Source organism: Carya illinoinensis, chromosome 7 (genome assembly GCF_018687715.1).
Source record: "Carya illinoinensis cultivar Pawnee chromosome 7, C.illinoinensisPawnee_v1, whole genome shotgun sequence".
NCBI lineage: Eukaryota > Viridiplantae > Streptophyta > Magnoliopsida > Fagales > Juglandaceae > Carya > Carya illinoinensis.
The window spans coordinates 6,933,131-6,952,402 of NC_056758.1; the positions used below are offsets into that span (position 1 = coordinate 6,933,131).

The 19,272-nt window shown below is 37.1% G+C and overlaps 1 protein-coding gene across 1 annotated transcript; it reads right to left on the reverse strand.

Moving 5' to 3' along the window:
• Nucleotides 1-2,190: 2,190 nt before the first annotated feature.
• LOC122315008 (S-adenosyl-L-methionine:benzoic acid/salicylic acid carboxyl methyltransferase 1-like) lies at nucleotides 2,191-4,701 on the reverse strand. The gene is made up of 4 exons (XM_043130683.1): nucleotides 4,567-4,701; nucleotides 3,614-4,018; nucleotides 3,018-3,272; nucleotides 2,191-2,802 (listed from the first exon to the last, which is right to left on the reverse strand). The coding sequence occupies exons 1-4, from the start codon at nucleotides 4,639-4,641 to the stop codon at nucleotides 2,470-2,472; spliced, it is 1,068 nt and encodes a 355-aa protein (XP_042986617.1). The 5' UTR covers nucleotides 4,642-4,701; the 3' UTR covers nucleotides 2,191-2,469.
• Nucleotides 4,702-19,272: the final 14,571 nt, after the last annotated feature.

A 19,272-nucleotide genomic window follows, 5' to 3' on the forward strand; every position in this document is an offset into this window, starting at 1 on the left:
ATTAAAACCAAACTCCCATACCATGCCCACAACATACTTCAATATATTTAAGCATGATAGGGATAGTAACTAAGATCCAAAGAAAAGTGTAGAGAAAGGAGTCCATTTAACCATTAAGAAATAACCACACATCAAACTATTCCAGAAATGTACTATACTTTTATGCAATTACATTGTAAAACAGGGCAAGGTCAAAGCAGCAGAAATCTAGAATTTACTGAAAGTCAAAGCCGAATTACAAAAAACCAGCTTATGGTTGAAACTTCAAAGTTCCATTGGCAGGAGTCCCTATGGCATGGAAAGTTTAGAGTAGTAGAACCAAAATAAAAACAAATAAATAATTGGTGAAAACAAGTTCGAGCAAACTAGGAAATAGGAAGAGCCAATATTGACAAGATAAAATACCACATTTCAGAAGAGAAAATTTAAATAGGAAGCATAGCTATAGACATAATAACCAACAAGTCAGGAATCTAACTCAGCTGAAAGCTTATCATCAAATATTACAGTCTCAACACCAAGGGCATGAATTGCACTCTTAATCCCAGCCTATGAATTGGCCCATATAAATTATTGGGTTTTGGGGAAGCTAGTCTGTAGCATGTAGTAGATTAATTAATTGAAGCAAGGATGCCAACAGGTCAATACTTCCTTAAAAAGAATAACATACCATGTACATAGGTTGTCGATGCATCATGCTTTCAAAAGCATACAAGATTTACAAAAACAGTCAAACTACATGCGGCCTCAAGTGTGATATATATGTTGAGGCTAGAGAAATCATGATCTGTGTTTTTATAATGCACAAATGACACCATAGTGAGTTACCGGCGTTGGAGAAATAGATATGATGTTGTCTAAAGCCTAGAAGTTGCATTCTAGGTGAGAAGAACCAAAAAAATCTTGTATAAATTACAAGTTAATTGCCTTAAGACCAGTGAAACCCACGTCAAGCAAACATACAGCAGCTTTCATAACACCTACTGAAATTCCATGAAATCATGATAACAAATTTACATGTAGAGGAACAAAACAAGGAACAAACGACTCAACGCATATAGTTCCAAATCAATGCCTGGTCATCCAATTTGTAAACCCCTAAAATCAATGTAACAACCAAATCCTATTGAAGTCAATTTAACATTTCAGTCCAATCTATTCAGATATAGTCCCAAATCAACCCGTAAAGTAGAGGAACAACTGATTCAACCCCTAAAATCAACCAGGAAAAAGAAAAAAAAAACCGTCAAATCCGATTGATCTCAACCAATTCGTAAATCCTAAATTTTGTAAAACCAAACCAAGAACACATGTGCTATCACAGACGCTATATACCCCCAATAGACCTCAAAAAGTTCTTCACAAATGGTAAGCCCCAAAATCCTCGTCCCCTAACTTCTCTCTATATCACAAATGATAAACTAATCACCAAAACGAGGTAGGGTTAGAACACACAAATGAGAGAGATATATATATATATATATATATATATACCTATAGATGATTCCGAGAATGATTAGTGAGTGCACTGATCCTCGCTCGAGAACGGCAACCTCTGATACTTGTTGCAATCGGTTAAGGAAATAGTTTAATCAATAGTAACGACCGAGGAACAGAGGTCGTATGGAGGAGGAAACGATGACCGTAGCTTCCACGGAAGGAAAATGAAGGGGATGTGTTAGGGTTCCGGACGTAATCGACAATGGAGGTAGATTTCCAGCCGTGTGAATCAAGTTGGTGACCTGGGCATTTGTTGGAAGGAGAAATCGGCAAGAATGAGGAAGCGGAGAAGGGGTTGCTGGTTCATTCAGAGAGGTATGATTTCGGGGGGAAAATTGAAAGTAAATTGTGTAAGTTGGCGCCGAGACCAAAAGCAACGATAATGCCCCGTTGCTTATTTCTTTTTCTTGTTGCAACATATATTTTCGCCACTATAAGTAAATAATTGCTGCAAAAAACAAAGTTAGGGACCGCCCCACCTAAATCGCATATTTTTATGAAAAAATTGCAAGGAGATATAAAATCGCTGCAAAAAGATATCTATTGCAGCGATTTTAATTACAACAAAAAAAATTACGCTGCAAATGGCCTTATTTCTTGTAGTGTGGTTGGGTTTCAGTGATTAATCTCCTATTGATAATTCATGCAGAAATATATAATGTAAAGAATTAAACTTTCATACTGACAGTATTATAATTTAATTAAGTATATATATAAATAACAAATTAAGCACCAGCAGATAATACATTTTTGAACCCTGATCTGGATGGAAATTCGAAACGAAACATACAGTAGCTAGCTAGCTTTGAACTACCAAATTATTCGAAGATAACCATTACAAACTATAGCTAAGTGCATGATTCATTCATGCCGTGAAACGGTGCAAGGCTGAAGAGCCCTTATTTCAATCTATGATATGGTAACTACTACATAGAAAGCCATTGACATATATCTTGATCAAGATCATCATCATTCCTTTTTTATCAGGGAAACAATCACGTTGACAAAACGAGTGTTCTCTTTTGAAATCCGATCAGAAAGAATTTCCCTATACCTACTGAAAACCTCCTCAATGATTGCTTCTCCAAAGTGACTAACAAGTAAGGGTTCAGCCACGGCTCTCATGCACTGTGCAACATTATAACCACCATCATTGCTATAAATGTTCCAATTCACTTCAGATACCTCTAGGCAAGCAATGGAGAAGGATCCTTCTTTCAGAACTTCAGATTTCACTTCTGATGGAGATGGTGTATACTGAGGAATGTTGAAAGAATCCATTTTTTCTTCTTCTATAAATCCCTACAAGGATTTAGACAATAGAGAACATAAATTAAGTAATGTATATGGTGAGGCATATCTCCTAAATACAAATGGAAAATATAATGAAGTTGTTAGTTTTCGTGAATTCAATAACTAATACTTAATGGAACCAATAACTAATAATCAATTATTTATGGCTTATTAATAGATTATCATGATGAGTCTATTGATAGATTGTATATATTATAGGTTACCTCGGAGACCATTTCATTGAGTACAAGAGCCAAAAGTTCCCATATGTAACAACACTCTTTGCTAGACGGATCTTCGCTTCTTCTTCCCAAAAGTGTCAAAACCATTCGCCCGCTTAACACCAACTCCTCTGCACGACACTTCAAAAACATTGAGAAATCTTGTTGAAACTGTGCATGGTAAGCCCTTAGTACGCTTGGGGGGCTTGTCCGTGCCATGTAAATGTTCCCTTTGTTGCTCTCCAGCTGCTCGGGAACCTAATAATTAACAGCAACATTCGATCATTTCTATTACTGAATTTGGTAAAATCGATCCAATGAAGTTAAAATAATTAAATCTCTTTTTAATAAAGCAAAATTGTCTCAAGTACTGAAAAGTATAAAAAAGAGGAATCCCCAGTACAAATGTCGGATTGGTCTACTTTATCTTAATCTTTCCTCCAAATGACACACACACACACACACACACACACACTCACTGCAATTGTTTGCCCATTTTCATTCAACTTGTTTCATTTGGTTCGGCACTAGTACTAGACGTTCCAATCATAACATTATGGCTTGATTTAATTTTTCCTGTCATAGAAAATGTTAATTACCTTAGATAACCATTGGAGGCTATAAGAAGAATGGACAAAATGCAGAGTTTTGCTCTGGAAAAGCCTGCCGTAGAAAGAACCAGGAACACCTGCAAAGAAGCATGGACCAGCACCAGCTCCCAATTGACTGCTCATTTTTTTCTGGAAGCTTGGCAACGACTTGAAAATTGTATTGAAGTCATTTCCCGGTAGGTCGTTCAAGAACACTTGATATTCGGGTGATTGATGCCTTAGTTTTTGGCGAAGTTGGTTCACTACCTTGATAAGTTCAGAAACCACGAACAAAGTATTTGGTCCGGAAGAACAACCCAAGTCTGCGATCACTAGGCTCTTTGGCAACGTGCTGCAGTAGAGTTGGGTAATGGCATCCTCTGTAATGGGCTTGGTCATGGATATGACCTTTTGCTGCATTTCCAAAATATAGAACTTGAATGAGTTCTTCTCCATGTATATATACTCTACAGTTTACACAGAAAGTGTGCAAACAGCTGCTCTATATCAATGATTTTCTTGAAAAAAAAAGGTGCTAATATCACACTAGCAAAACTGCGTAACAAGAAATGCAGCAATAATTTTTTTTTTAACGAAATAGCTGCAGTCCAAGCCAAACTTTTGAATGCAGCTATCCATGCGTAGGAAAAGATAGCCAGTGTAAGCAGGCTAGTTTCTTTATTTTATTTATTTAATTTTGGGTAAGCAGGCTAGTTTCATTTGCACATTTGTGATGGCACGAGACATGGGGGAAAATCCTTGTGGATTGGAAACTTTTATTACTAGCTAGCTAGTAAAATCGAAGTCGATGATGACTACGAAGCCTAAGTACTTCAAATAAATCATGAAAGTACCATAAAATTAATTTGCTCTTCTTTGCATACGTTAATCAAGCCAACAACAGTAGCAGTACATTATATATATACCATAACAAAACAGGGGTTAATGCTTAAGTAATTCACCTGAACTAGGGAGTTATTTGCGTAACTTGTGTCTCCCATTCCTCCATTCATGTGCAGCACCTTTACAACTTCCATCTCTCTCTCTCTCTGAGCTTGCAGTAGTGTCGAATGTGAGTTTGTGGTGATTATGTTGAGGTAGAGGTACCTATTTATAGTCGAAGATACCAACCCTTTTCTCAAAAGTTAGTGGTTGAGGTTGGCTGAGTTTCTGGGGAATATGATATAGCTGTAAAAGAGAAGTTTTGTTACGTACAAGCACAGTCGTTCATTAATTTATATATTAATATTGATTTATTTATATTTAAAATTTAAATTAATATTATTTTTAATAAAATTTATTTTTTTAATTAATTACATCATATTAATACATAAATTAATACACAATTATATTTACAACTATACCTTTTCGTTAAAGAAATAGAAATGTTCGTCGTGTTCTGTAACTGTAGTGGGGAAAAAGAAGGAAGACGACAAAACATTGGTAGCTAGGTTCGTCCGCGCGCCACTAGTCGCTTGGGATGTGACGATCGATGCAACCTCGTTAAATTATTGGAAAAAATAATTATAGTTACAGTAAGTTGGCAAGTAGAGTACAATAATTTTAAAAATGAATGAGGTTATTATTAAAAGTGTCTTATATTTACTTATTTAAAAAAAAAATATTACGTATCACTTATATATTTCATAATTATAAACACAATGTTTTTGATAAAAAAAGTTAAATAAAATAAATATTTTAACTTAAGGTAGTTAGACTTGTAATTTAAAAAAAAAAAAATTGAAACCTTGTTAGAGCACTAGTAATAGCTTATCTATCTTCATCTTTATTCTTCAATTTGAATAAACTTCCCTTAAAATCATCTACATTAGCTTATCTATATCTACAATTTTGAATAACTATAAACAGTCATTATTTATCTTTGAAGATGTCATTTTCTTTCTTCAAATATTATTTTTATTATTTTTTCTTGTCCAAGCTATGGATTTGTATGAAATTAGACCACACATAGAGTATGTGTGAATTTTTCTATGTTGCTAAATATATATATATATATATATATGTATATATATGTGGTAGATTGAATTTATTGGATTTGGATATTTATTTGAATTTGACTTGAATTTATTGGACTATCTAGATTTTAGAGAAAAAAAAAATATAATAATATTTTATCATTATTTGGTCAAAAAATATATAATCCAATGTAGGAATTTTTCTTCATCTTCAAAATCAATCTTCAAAAGATGTGATTTTGAAGATAAAAATGTATAAACCATTGCTAGTGCCCTTAATCTCAACTACGTACCTCATAAAGATGTGAAGGAGGGAATATTATATAAATATATATAATGCATTACTTAAATTTCATATAGGGTTACAAACATTTATAATCTATAATATATAGTCAGTTATTTTAATATGTTTATGAACCTTGAATAGAACACAGAAAATTATATGGAACTTAATTAACTCAAGAATAATAGATCATCATGAATATTATTAGAGACCCACTGATCCTCTCGTCCAACTAAAACTAGGAACAACAGGTCGAGAATGAAGTGGAGCGTGCATCGCAAAAAATACTGCATTGAAGGAGGTAACCTGGAAAGGATTCCGAGGAGATTTCCACCTATTATCGAGTAAGTACATGTCCTAGTTATGGAGATGCAAGAAGAGCCATTCGCAATGCCACTATGAGGATTAGGTGTGCTGAAACTAGGATGGTTGCATTGAGTTGCATACATGGCTCGAGTGGTGAGTTGATAGGCGCCCAAGACAAGTGCAAGTAGAAGATCACAATTCCTTGATTTTAGGGGTTGAGAGGAGGCAAACTCCTTAATTTTAGGGAGGTGGGTGCCATTCGTAGTAGTGGCCGCCCATGATGCTTTTAATTAGGGATTTATTTAGTTTTTATGTGCTTATGTTTATTTTCTAGTTTATTTCCTTTATTTTAGGCATTAGATGTTGTTTCCTTAAACTTAGAGTTCCTTAAACTTAGGAGATGGATCTAAGATTGAAATCTAAATCTAGATCTAGGTTAAGGAAGTAATTAGTGAAGGTGTAGGCGCCAACCCTAGAGTCTCTATTTATAATTTCAGCCATTGCATTGTTTAATTATTATCGTTATGTTTTCATTCAATGAATGGAAAGTTTCTTTTCAAAACCTTTGAGAGTTTAGTCCTAGCCCGAGTTAGTTTTGATTTTCACTAACAAACTAATTTGGATCTTTGTATTGCTTTGAGGTAACTCTAGATCTACCCAACTAACACGCAACAAACTCTAGATCTAATCACTCAACATGCCAAACACGAGTGAGTGAGAGTGAGGCTTCCATCACCTAGATGGGTACTTTTTTTTTTTTTTTTTTTTTTATTGAGTGCTCAAAGGTATATGAAAAATTTAAGAGTATCCAAATCTAGCAGATCAAAACAAGTAACTTTTGAGCAAAATTATGGTAAAAATTTTAGGGATTCTTCCATCTGAGCCCCACATCTGACTCAACATTTTGGAAATATATTTTGGGGGCAGTCACAGTAGATCTCTGTTCATGGGACATTATTGTAGATCCTCAAAAGATTAAAAACTTCTCTTTCAGTTGTTCAACCTCCCATGTTTCTCATTATCTCTCGCACCCTACTCTACTATCAACTCTCCCATGCTCTTGCGTCTATCGACAGTAGTCCCTTTGATTATTTTCTTTGGTAAACTTCTCCACCTTCTTTGTCTTTACCCTTTTGATTATATTTTTGAACTATCGCTTGATAATTTTGATGATTCATTTTTTTGCATTCTATAACTGGTTTTTGTTTACATACTGGTATATGTTAGATGCCTACTGAGTTATTTATAACTCACCCAATTATCTTCATTATTATTCTGATAATTTTGATTGTTTAGCTGAGGATCAGTAATAGGGTTGGTCGCTTGAGTGCGAAATGATATACTTTAGGTTGTTGCTAGGTGAGACAGTAATGCTCTTGAGACAACATTGTTCCCTTATTGTTGGTGAAACTTGGCCCCAAATGCACCAAACGTGAAACTGAACATCGTTTGTTACAAAATTACATGCACGGTCATTAGCAATAATGTGGTAAAGGGAGCTAGAATGTGTGGATGGTCCATATACGGGAAACCATGGTGCACACATTAACAGCCAGGATTCCATGCCCCAGCTCAAAACTTGAAAAGAGATGAAAATAATCTCTAAATAATACATGCCGTGAGTAATTTGTTCATTTTTTTTTTTTTAATCTTTTTCTTCTTCTTCAAGTTTTCTTATCAGTACTTAGTCAATTTTTTTTACTCTAAAATTGACACCAAATAAGGTCTCGATCGGTTAACATGACTTTTGTGAACTCCTGCACGCAACTTCTACGTCTCATGACTTGGAACTCGATTTCATCACCACCGATCAGAAGCATGCAAAGCTCATGCACATGAGGTCATCGCACACGTTCATATACATACATAAATATATTGATAGAATGTGTAAAGGTCTGGTTTGCTGGAAGAAAAATGCAGCAGAGTAGTGAAAGAGATGAAAAAAGTTACTCTGTTATTTCCTTTACCGAAAAGTAATTTGAGCAAATGTACAGTAGCCTATATATACAAGAGGAAAAAGGAAAAAAAAGGAATATACAATATTAGAGATGGAATATACAAAAGTGCCCTCAAGCATATGTGCAGCACAAACGTAATGATCAAAACTGTTGGGAATCTGTTAGGCATGTAGTGGTGTTGCTCTCTCTCGGTTTTGCTCTTGTTTGTGTGACAGCTGACTCATCATTCTTTAATATCCCCCCGCAAGATGGAGAATAGATATTTTCTATTCCCATCTTGGACAAAAGAAAGCTAAGTTGAGTAGAAGGAAGTGCCTTGGTGAAGACATCCGCAAGCTGAAGTGAAGAACTAACATGAGATGTGCGTAAAAAACCTGCTTGAATTTTTTCCCGAATGAGATGACAATCGATCTCAATGTGTTTTGTGCGCTCGTGAAACACCGGATTGGCTGCAATATGTAATGCAGCCTGATTGTCACAATATAAGTCAGCTGGAAGAGAAACCGAGATGTGCAAATCCTGTAAAATGTAGGACAGCCATTGTAGCTCACAAGAAGTGGTGGCCATGGCTCGATACTCAGCTTCAGCGGAGGAGCGAGAAACCACAGTTTGCTTCTTTGAACGCCATGAAATCAAGGAGGATCCAAGGAAGATGCAAAAGCCCGTAATGGAGTGGCGAGAATTGGGACAGGAGGCCCAATCCGAATCAGTATAACCTCTGAGGTGAAAAGAGCTGCTGGGGGGGAAAAGAAGACCCTGACCAGGGGCATTCTTGATGTAGCGGAGAACTTGGTGAGCTGCATGCTGATGAGAGGAAGTAGGAGAAGTCATAAATTGACTTAAGACATGGACAGCGTAGCTGATATCCGGGCGAGTAATGGTGAGGTATATTAATCGCCCAACCAACCGTCTATAAGGGAGAGGATCCAAGAGAGGCTGTCCATCATCAATGCGAAGCTTCCAGTTTTGTTCCATGGGCAACTTGAGTGGTCGAGTACCAAGAACACCAGCATCAGATAGTATATCAAGGGCATACTTTCGTTGACAAATTGATATACCCTTGGAAGAACGAGCTACTTCAATCCCAAGAAAGTAACGAAGATTACCAAGACATTTAATCCGAAAATGTTCACTGAGAAAGGACTGAAGGGCAGCAATGGAGTCCATGCTTGAGCTGGCCACAATGATGTCGTCAACATAGACGAGAAGTGCTGTGAAGGAACCATTGTGCAGTCGAGTAAACAAGCTGTGGTCAGCCTTAGATTGATGGAAACCGTAGGTGAGTAAGGCTTGAGAAAACTTTGAGTACCACTGGCGTGGGGCTTGTTTTAAGCCATAGAGACTCTTGTGTAGGCGGCAAACCTGATTTGGTGAGCCTTTGAAGTAACCAGGAGGCTTCCGCATAAAAACTTCTTCTTCCAAGTCACCGTGTAGGAAAGCATTTTGAACATCAAATTGCTTAAGAAACCAGCCTTTGATAGAGGCAGCTGCTAACAATGTCCGAACAGTAACAAGTTTTGCTACCGGGGCAAAGGTTTCGTTGTAGTCAAGTCCCTCTTGTTGCGTAAATCCTTTGGCGACAAGACGAGCTTTGTAGCGCTCAATGCTGCCATCGGAATTATGCTTGACTTTAAAAATCCATTTGGAGCCAATGGTGTGCTTACCAGGTGGTAAATCAACAAGTGACCAAGTGTTATTGAGTTCAAGAGCAGATATTTCAGAATTCATAGCCTCGCACCAATGAGGATACTTGACAGCTTCTCCAAAAGACTGAGGTTCAGGTGTGACAGATAAAGTAGAAATAAAAGCATGATAGGATGAGGAAAGTTTATGGAGAGAAATAGAAGAAGAGAGAGGAAAAGGTTCACCTGAGTTGCGGGGCCTCGCCGTGGACAAGGATGAGGAGGCAGCATTGTTACACGTCTCATTCAAAGGATGAGGCTGCATGGTTTGACGAGGTGGAGGGACCATTGGTGGAGAGCATATAAAGTCACTTAAATGAGGGGGAGGACGACGGGAGCGAGTAGACCGACGAAGTAAAGGAGGAGGAGGAGGTGGAGAAGGAGGAGGTGGTGTGATGGATGCATTTATGGGAGGTGATGCAGGTGTAGACGTGGCTGTGTTGTGCTGGATTGGTGAAGGTTCGGCTGCTGTGGAGTCTGGATCAGGTAACTGGAGGTTGGGAGAAAATGTAGAAGGAGAGAATGTGGATGACTTAGGAAGAATGGATGGAGTTTGGAAAGGAAATAGTGTTTCATGAAAGATGACATCCCTTGAGAGGAAAATTTTATGAGTGGTGAGATCAAGTAGCCGATACCCTTTTACACCAAAGGGATATCCAATGAAGGCACAATGACGACTCCGGGCATCAAATTTATGACGATGGTGAGAGGTGGTGGAGGCAAAAGCTAGACATCCGAAGACACGAAGATGAGAGTAGGAGGGAGGTTTATTGAATAAGATTTCATACGGAGTCTTGTTGTGAAGAAGGGGGGTGGGAATGCGATTGATTAGGTAGGTGGCTGTAAGGACACAAGCAGACCAGAATTTTAATGGTAAGCCAGACTGAAAACGTAAGGCACGGGCTACTTGAAGAAGATGGCGATGCTTTCGCTCGACTAACCCATTTTGTTGGGGAGTCTCGACACAAGATGTTTGGTGAATTATGCCATGTTCAGAGTAGAATGCAGGCATGGAAAATTCTAATCCATTGTCACTACGCAGGAATTTAATTTTTGTATTAAATTGAGTGACAGCTAGATTACAAAAGGATTGCAAGCAGGGACGCGCATCAGATTTATTTTTCAGAATATACACCCAAGTGCAACGAGAGAAGTCATCAACAATAGTGAGGAAAAAACGGGAACCATTGTGGTCTGAAATGTTGTGAGGTCCCCATAAATCACAGTGAACAAGATCAAAGCAATGAGAAGTCAAGTTAGTGGAAGAAGGAAAAGGGAGCCGTGTTTGTTTGGCAAGAGGACAAGTAAGACAAGGAAAATTTTCATTGATATTCATATGAGTAGTTACATTAGTATCTTGTATGTGTAACATGCGAGAATGGGAAGGGTGACCCAGTCGACAGTGCCATAAATAATGAGCACTGTCGAGAGGTTGTACAGAGGCTGAAATAGAATTTTGATTTGTAAAATGCTGAGAAAAACTATGAGCTAAAGTTTGAGGTGAAACATCTTTAGTGTGGAGGTGATAGAGACCATGTAGCAAGCTACCCTTCCCAATCGTTGTCCAGGGAGAAAGGCCCTGTATAAAGCAAACATCAGAGAAAAACAAGAGACAACAATTCAGTTGCTTAGCAAGCTTAGCAGCAGATAACAAATTGAATTGAAAATTTGGAACACATAACACGTCATGAAGGAGAAGAGTTGCTGTCACTTGCACGGTACCAATGTGAGTGACAGTGGCTACTTCTCCATTTGGAAGTTTAACAAAATTAGAGGTGGTGGATGTTATTGTGGTGAAGAGAGAGGGGCTGCAGATCATATGATCTGTAGCCCCTGTGTCAATGATCCAAGTTTGAGAAGTAGAAGAAAAGGAAGACAAACATAAAGAGATACCAGCAGCGGATGAAATGGGGGCTTGAGTTGGAGGAATAAGTTGAAGTTGGTTTGCAGATGGAGAAGTAGTCAAGTTTGTCTTGTGCAGCAAGGCTATAATCTCTTGATATTGCTCTTTAGTCAACATCTTGCTTGGATCAGTGATTGTTGCTGGAGAATGATTGTCCATGGAGACAACATTGAGGCGTGACTTGTAATACTTGTGTCCAGGGGGATAGCCGTGAAGCTTGTAGCAACGCTCAACCGTGTGTCCAGTCATCTCACAGTGAGTACAAACAGGGGCTGTAGCATTTCCAGACTTGAAGCATTGGGCCAAAGTATGGCCTGCGATTTTACAATGGGTGCAGTATGGCTTGTCACGCTTGGGAAAAGGTTGAGATGGTCGACGTGCAGCCAATGCAATGGTCTCAACTGGAGGAGCAGCGGAGGTGATGAGATGATGACGTTCTTGTTGTTGAATGTAGGAGAATACCTTGTTGACAGGTGGTAGAGGATCAATTAACATAATCTGGTCACGAACATTTGTAAACGAGTCATGGAGACCCATCAGAAATTGGATCACACAATCTCGCTGGTATCGGTCAGAGATGACTTTCGTTGAGGCACAAGAGCAAACAGGTAATGGGTCATAGATGGAGAGTTCATCCCATATTGATTTAAGTTTGCCATAGTAGTTACTTACCGTATCAGATTCTTGTGATAGATTGGCAAGAGTTTTCTTCAATTCATAGATGCGGGGGCCATTTTGAGGAGAAAACCGGTCCTGTAATTCAAGCCACAATGCACGAGCATCATCAACAAAGGCAACCGATGGACGAAGAGGTAGGCTGATAGCATTTTGAAGCCAGGACACAAGCATGTCATTGCATCGTTCCCACAAAGAGAGAAGGAGTGCAGAGGTAGTGGGGGGTTTTTGGATAGTGCCATCCAGAAATCCAAGTTTATTCTTGGCCCTCAGTGCTCGCTGAATGGATCGGGACCAAGTGGAGAAGTTCTCGGTTGTGAGATGTTCGGTGACCAGAATGGTGCCAGGATTATCAGAGGTTTCTAGACGGTATGGGTTATTTGGATTGCTGAGATCAGTGAGGTTGAGAGTTGGAGTTTCAACCTGGCTCTCCGATGCCATGATAGAATGTGTAAAGGTCTGGTTTGCTGGAAGAAAAATGCAGCAGAGTAGTGAAAGAGATGAAAAAAGTTACTCTGTTATTTCCTTTACCGAAAAGTAATTTGAGCAAATGTACAGTAGCCTATATATACAAGAGGAAAAAGGAAAAAAAAGGAATATACAATATTAGAGATGGAATATACAAAAGTGCCCTCAAGCATATGTGCAGCACAAACGTAATGATCAAAACTGTTGGGAATCTGTTAGGCATGTAGTGGTGTTGCTCTCTCTCGGTTTTGCTCTTGTTTGTGTGACAGCTGACTCATCATTCTTTAATATATATATATATATATATATATGAATAATGATAGTCTTATCACTATTTTATCACTCTTTTATTATTTTTTTTAATTTTTTAATTTTTTTAATTTTTTTACTTAATGATTAAGCAAGTGACTATCACTAAAATTATATATTTTTAAAATTTTTTCTTAATGGTTAAGGATGTTAAAAAAATACTGAAAAAATGATAAAAAAATAAATACATTATAAGTGATAAAATAATAATAAAATAATAGTAAATATATCATTACCCTATATATATATGATTATATGAGTAATGCTTGCGTGCGTCTAACTTTTAAAACTGGACGAGCATAAAGTTGCTTTTTTTATTTTTTATATTTTAAAAATAAAAAATATATTAATATATTAAAAATTATTTTTTCAATTATTAAATAAAAATAAGAAATACATCAGGGGTAGACTCGAGACGTATTAGTATTTTTCTATATATATATATACGGTATCTTCAAATATAATAATAATAAGAAAAATAATGATAATAATAACAAGAAGGAGGAGGAGGTGTGCACGAAAAGTAATCATAGTGATAGTACTGTTCATTTGTTAGTCTCCGTCAACCATATATGCAGTTAAACGATTATCATGTTTGCGGCCTGAAACATGATTATAAGCTGAAACACGATTATAAGCAAGCTGTCCCTCTTATGTTTCTGACGTCTTGTTTGTATCCATCGAGGTTTTATGTTGAATTTTTTAAATCGTGGAAAAGAAGGAAGAGGACAAAACGTTGGTAGCTAGGCCTAGCCAGGTTGTTTGACTCCAGCCTTGGGGATAATTAATATATTAATTTGTAGAGTGTTGAAAAGGAAAACCGAATATTTATTGTCATTAAGTTTTTTTGAAGATAATTTTGAATAATGTTTTGAATATCGTACCGGATGACGTATTGGTCAAGATATTGAAACGAAATATTTCGATACTGATACCATTTCGTGTACCGTTTCGGGATAGTCGATATATAAATAAATTATATGTATAAATATATATAAATGAATTATATTCTAAAATAATAGTTTATATATGAATAATTTATACATAAATACATATATATATATAAATTATAAATAGTTTGGTATAAATTGAGAGTCAAAAAATAAACTTGTAGTTTAAAAAAATGAAAAAAAAATAGAAGGCCGAAATACTGGCCGGTACGGGCCGGTACAGGCCGAAATATCGGCCGGTACCGGTATTCAGAACGGTACGAAACAGGTACAATACCTGTATCGGACCGGTGACCAGTACGGAATATTCTGATTGTACCGGCCGGTACGGTATGGTATTTAAAACCATGATTTTGAACGATCGATAATATTGTTTAAAAAAGAATAAAAAAGATGAAGGAAACATCCTTTTGATCTAATTAAACTACCCGAAGATATAAGATGTGAATATATATTAATCACGCATTATTTTAATTTCATATAGAGTTGAAATTAATTATATATATTATATATATATAATAGTCTTAGTGGTTTTAATATACGTGATTAATCATGTGGCTACCATGGGTGCTTGGTTAATGCATGATGATAGTGTTGTGGAGTGTAAGGGAGGTTAAGGTGTGGAGAAGGCTCTCGACGGTAATGCTAGGTGCAATGGCTATCCATGGTTGAGCAAAATAGAAGGAGGCAAGGACTGCTGGACATTCAAATGGCGACCTTAGGGCTTCATAGAGGAGGAAGAGGACAAAACATTGGTAGCTAGGCCTAGGTTGCATGGCGCCAGCCTTGGGGATAATTAATAGATTAATTTGTAGCGACTCGTAAAGAAAAACTGAATATTTATTGTTATTATTAGAAATATATAAGTTGTATATTTACTTTTGTACTAAGTACATATAAATACTTCTGCACTTGTAGTTTTACAATTCAATTTAGGTAATAAAGAAAATGATTTTCTTCCAATCCCCAGCTCTATTTCTCGAAACTTCATTCTCATTCCTTTGTGCTTCCATTTCCAAAGATCTCTGCAGCATAATTCAAATTTTGTCATGATATCACAGAATTATCGCTGCTCTAGAATTTTGTCATGGATTCTAGTGTCATTTCTTCTTTCTCTTCCCCTAACACCTCACTTGACGATTCTTCAAGCCTCTCTTTTTTACATCATGGTGAAAATCCAGACATAATGTTTGTTACTGATCGATTAACCGGTGATAATTATTACTCTTGATCGAGGTCAATGTCCAAAGTCATCCGCGCTAAAAACAAAAGTGGATTCATAAATGGAATCCTCAAGAAGCCGATTATTGAAGTTGATCCTCTTTATTTGTCGTGGTTTTGATGTAATGATATAGTTGTCTCGTGGATCCTCAATTCAGTTGCGAAAAACATAGGATCAAGCATTCTCTACATTGATAATGATGCCGACTTGTGGAAGGATTTGTAAGATCATTTCTCACAAGGTAATTGTCCACGAATTTTTTAATTGAGAAAAGCACTTAGTTCATTGAAACAAGATAAGAAATATGTGAGTAATTATTACACAGAATTGAAGTCCTTTTGGAATGAGTTAGTAAATTATAGACGTAATTTGCTACAGTATTCTATGGAAACACTAAAATGTTTAATTTGAAGAAATTTAGCGAAAAGAATATGTAATGCAGTTTCTAATGGGGCTGAGTGACTCTTTCAATAGTATACGGAGTCATATTTTATTACTTGATCATTTTCTGTCCATAAACAAAGTTATTTCTTTGGTATTACAAGAAGAGAAATAGAGAGAAATCACTTTTGATATATCTGTACCTAGCCTTGAATCCATTGCTGCCTTGACATCAAAGCCTGCGAAAACTGGAAATTTTGCCTCAAAACAAACCAATTTTCGCAAGGATAAACCTGTGTGTAATCATTGTGGATACAAAGGTCACACTTCAGAAAAGTGTTATCGGATTCATGGCTTTCCTCCTGGTTTTAAGTCTAAAAGAGGAACTACTCTTTTTTTTTTTTTTATTTATTTTTTTTTAAAAAAAAGTCAGGATCCCATGTACAAGAGGGATCCCTACCCCAAATTTTATTAAGAAACTCTCACTTATGGCGGAGGAATACCTTAGATACAAAACCTCTGAGAAAAAAATCACTTCTCTCTAATAACAACCATTCCCAACCTATCCATACGAATCAAACCTCTAAGTCTTACAAACTCAAAATCCAGCCCTACAAAATCTGTATTATCCCCAAACGTCCCCTTCTTCGCTAAAAAATCCGCAACCATATTAGCTTCTTGAAACACATGTCGAAACCGAGCATTAATCTCCCTAGATAACTCCTTTATCTCTTCCCAAAAATCCCAAAGAAACCAAAGTCTACATATTCCAGAAACAAGCCAATTCATGATAACTGAAGAATCAGATTCTACCAAAACATTTTGTAAACCTAGATTTTTGCAAAGCCTTAACCCATCTAGCAACGCACGACATTCCGCAACCGTGTTTGTAGCAATCCCATAATGATGTGCAAACCCAGCAATAACTCTACCATTAGAGTCTCGAATAATACCCCCACCCCTTGCCTCACCCGGATTACAACGAGCCCCACCATCAACATTCAATTTAACCATACCCCTTGTCGGCAACTCCCACTTCACATAGGTAACTTTTTTTCCTTTTATAGAAGCAACTGGAATATTGAGCTCCTCCATAACTAAACGTTCATTTTCCTTCACAACCTGAAAATTTTTCAGATTGTAAGAAACATCCTTCATAATAATTTTAACTTGCCGAATAATAGCCTTAACCTGAAACGGAACCCCTTCCATCCTTGCCGAACATCTTGCTTTCCACAAACACCAAGTAATAACAATAGGTAACATACCACGGATCCATCCTGCTTGAGATTGTTTATTAGCTCGTTGCCACCAAAAAGACATCATCCCTTTCCAGTTTCTAATATGCGGCAACCTGATTTGGCTAATATTAGCAAAATATTTCCAAACCATTTGAGCGTTCGGGCCCTCACATAAAACATGCTGCAAAGATTCAATATTAGGAGCAATACAACAATTGCATTTAGAGGCTAAAGGAATGGAAAGATTTTGAATAACATCATCTGTTGGAACTATTCCTCTCTTTGCCCTCCAACATAGGAAAGACATTTTTTTTGGAATTTTCTCAAGCCACAACCATTTCTTCCACTCACAAGGTACTCCACGCTTCCTGCATAATTCCCAAGCTGATTTTGTAGAAAATTGACCATCCAAAGAATGTTCCCATACAAACACATCTGGTCTATTCTTTGTACGCACACCTGCTTCACAAATCTGATGTAAAATATCTGGCGGAACCAGATTACGTAACACGTCAATATTAGGCCCCCTCTCATCCACCACATCTGCAAGAAGCAAATCATTCCTCCCAATAACCGGACACACCTCCTGCAAAGGTTGACTCCCAATCCACCTATCCATCCAAAAATTAATGTTACCATTCCCAATCAACCACTTCGAGTTTTGTATAATATTGGGCATAATCTCCATTATTCCCTTCCAAAACCGTGACCCTTTTTTTATCTGCATAGCCTTATAAACATGTTCCCGACTCAGATACTTTTTCTGGAAAAATTCAGACCACATCGAATTTCCCGAAATTAATTTCCAACCAAACTTCATAAACAACGATTCCTGTACGTCCACCAAATCACGAATACCAAGACCCCCCTCCTCCACAGGCTTGCAAATCATATTCCAGGACACCCATTTTCGTTTTCTATTCTCCAAAGAAGAACCCCATAGAAAATTCGAAAATATTCTTTTAATCATCAAAAAAACAGCTTTAGGCATTTTCATAACTGATAAGATGTGAATAGGCATGCTATTTAACACATGACGTAAAAGCAAAATCTTTCCACCGAAAGATAAAATCCTACTCTTCCAACCCGCTAGTTTTTTCTGGATCTTTGCTAAAACACCATCAAATAAATTAATTTTCAACCTTCCCACATATAAAGGGACTCCTAGATAAAGACACGACCAATTCCCTTCAACAAACCCAGAAATCCTGGTAATGTCATTCTTTCTATTCAACGGCATATTCTCAGGGAAATAAATAGTAGACTTACTTGGGCTAATTAACTGACCAGAGATCATCTCATATCGGTGCAATGTTGCCATGAGTCTTCTTATAGATGCTTTTCCCCCGTTCGTAAAAATCAAAATATCATCCGCATAAAGTAAGTGAGAAATGAGAGTACCTCCCCCCGGATGATATGGCTTAATAAGGCCCAATCTGAACTCCTGATGTAACATGCGCGAAAGAAGCTCCTGTGACAATATAAATAGATAAGGTGATAAAGGATCACCTTGCCGTATACCCCTCGAAGCCTGAAAAAAACCTTTCGAGCACCCATTCAACATAACGGAATAGAAAGGAGAAGAGATAACATTGTACATTATATTCCTCCAATTTTCAGAAAAACCTAGCCGACGTAACACTTCAAGGAGATATTTCCAATTAATACGATCGTATGCCTTTGCCATATCTATTTTCAACATCACATTACCCCCTCTTACCTTCCGATTCACCCCTTGCACCAATTCTTGTGCCAAGGCAATATTATCAAAAATACTCCGACCTGGAATGAACGCTGCCTGCTCCTTAGAAATAATTTTTTCAAGAATAGGAGCCAACCGAGTAACCATAATTTTTGTCATAATCTTATAAACTACCAAGCAAAGACTAATAGGCCGAAACTGACCAAAACCCATAGGTTCTTCCACCTTTGGAATCAGCACCAAATTAGTAGCACCGAAAAACTTAGTAAAAGGTTGTCCTTCAAACACTTCTTTTGCCATGTCAATAAGATCAATTTTAACAACATCCCAAGCCAACGTAAAAAAAGAGGCAACAAATCCATCCGGCCCCGGACTACTATCCAAAGGAATAGACCGAAGAGCCCTTAGAACTTCTTCATCTGATGGTATCCTGCACAAAGCATCATTCTCTTCTTGAGTAACCACTGGACTTAATAAATTAAAATCTGGCTCATTAGTATTCACGTCTGACCTAGAGAAAAAGCCTTGGAAAAACTGTATAGCCTCAATATGCACTGCCTCCGCAGAAACCAACCTCCTCCCATCCTCCAAAACCATGTTATCCAAAAGAGG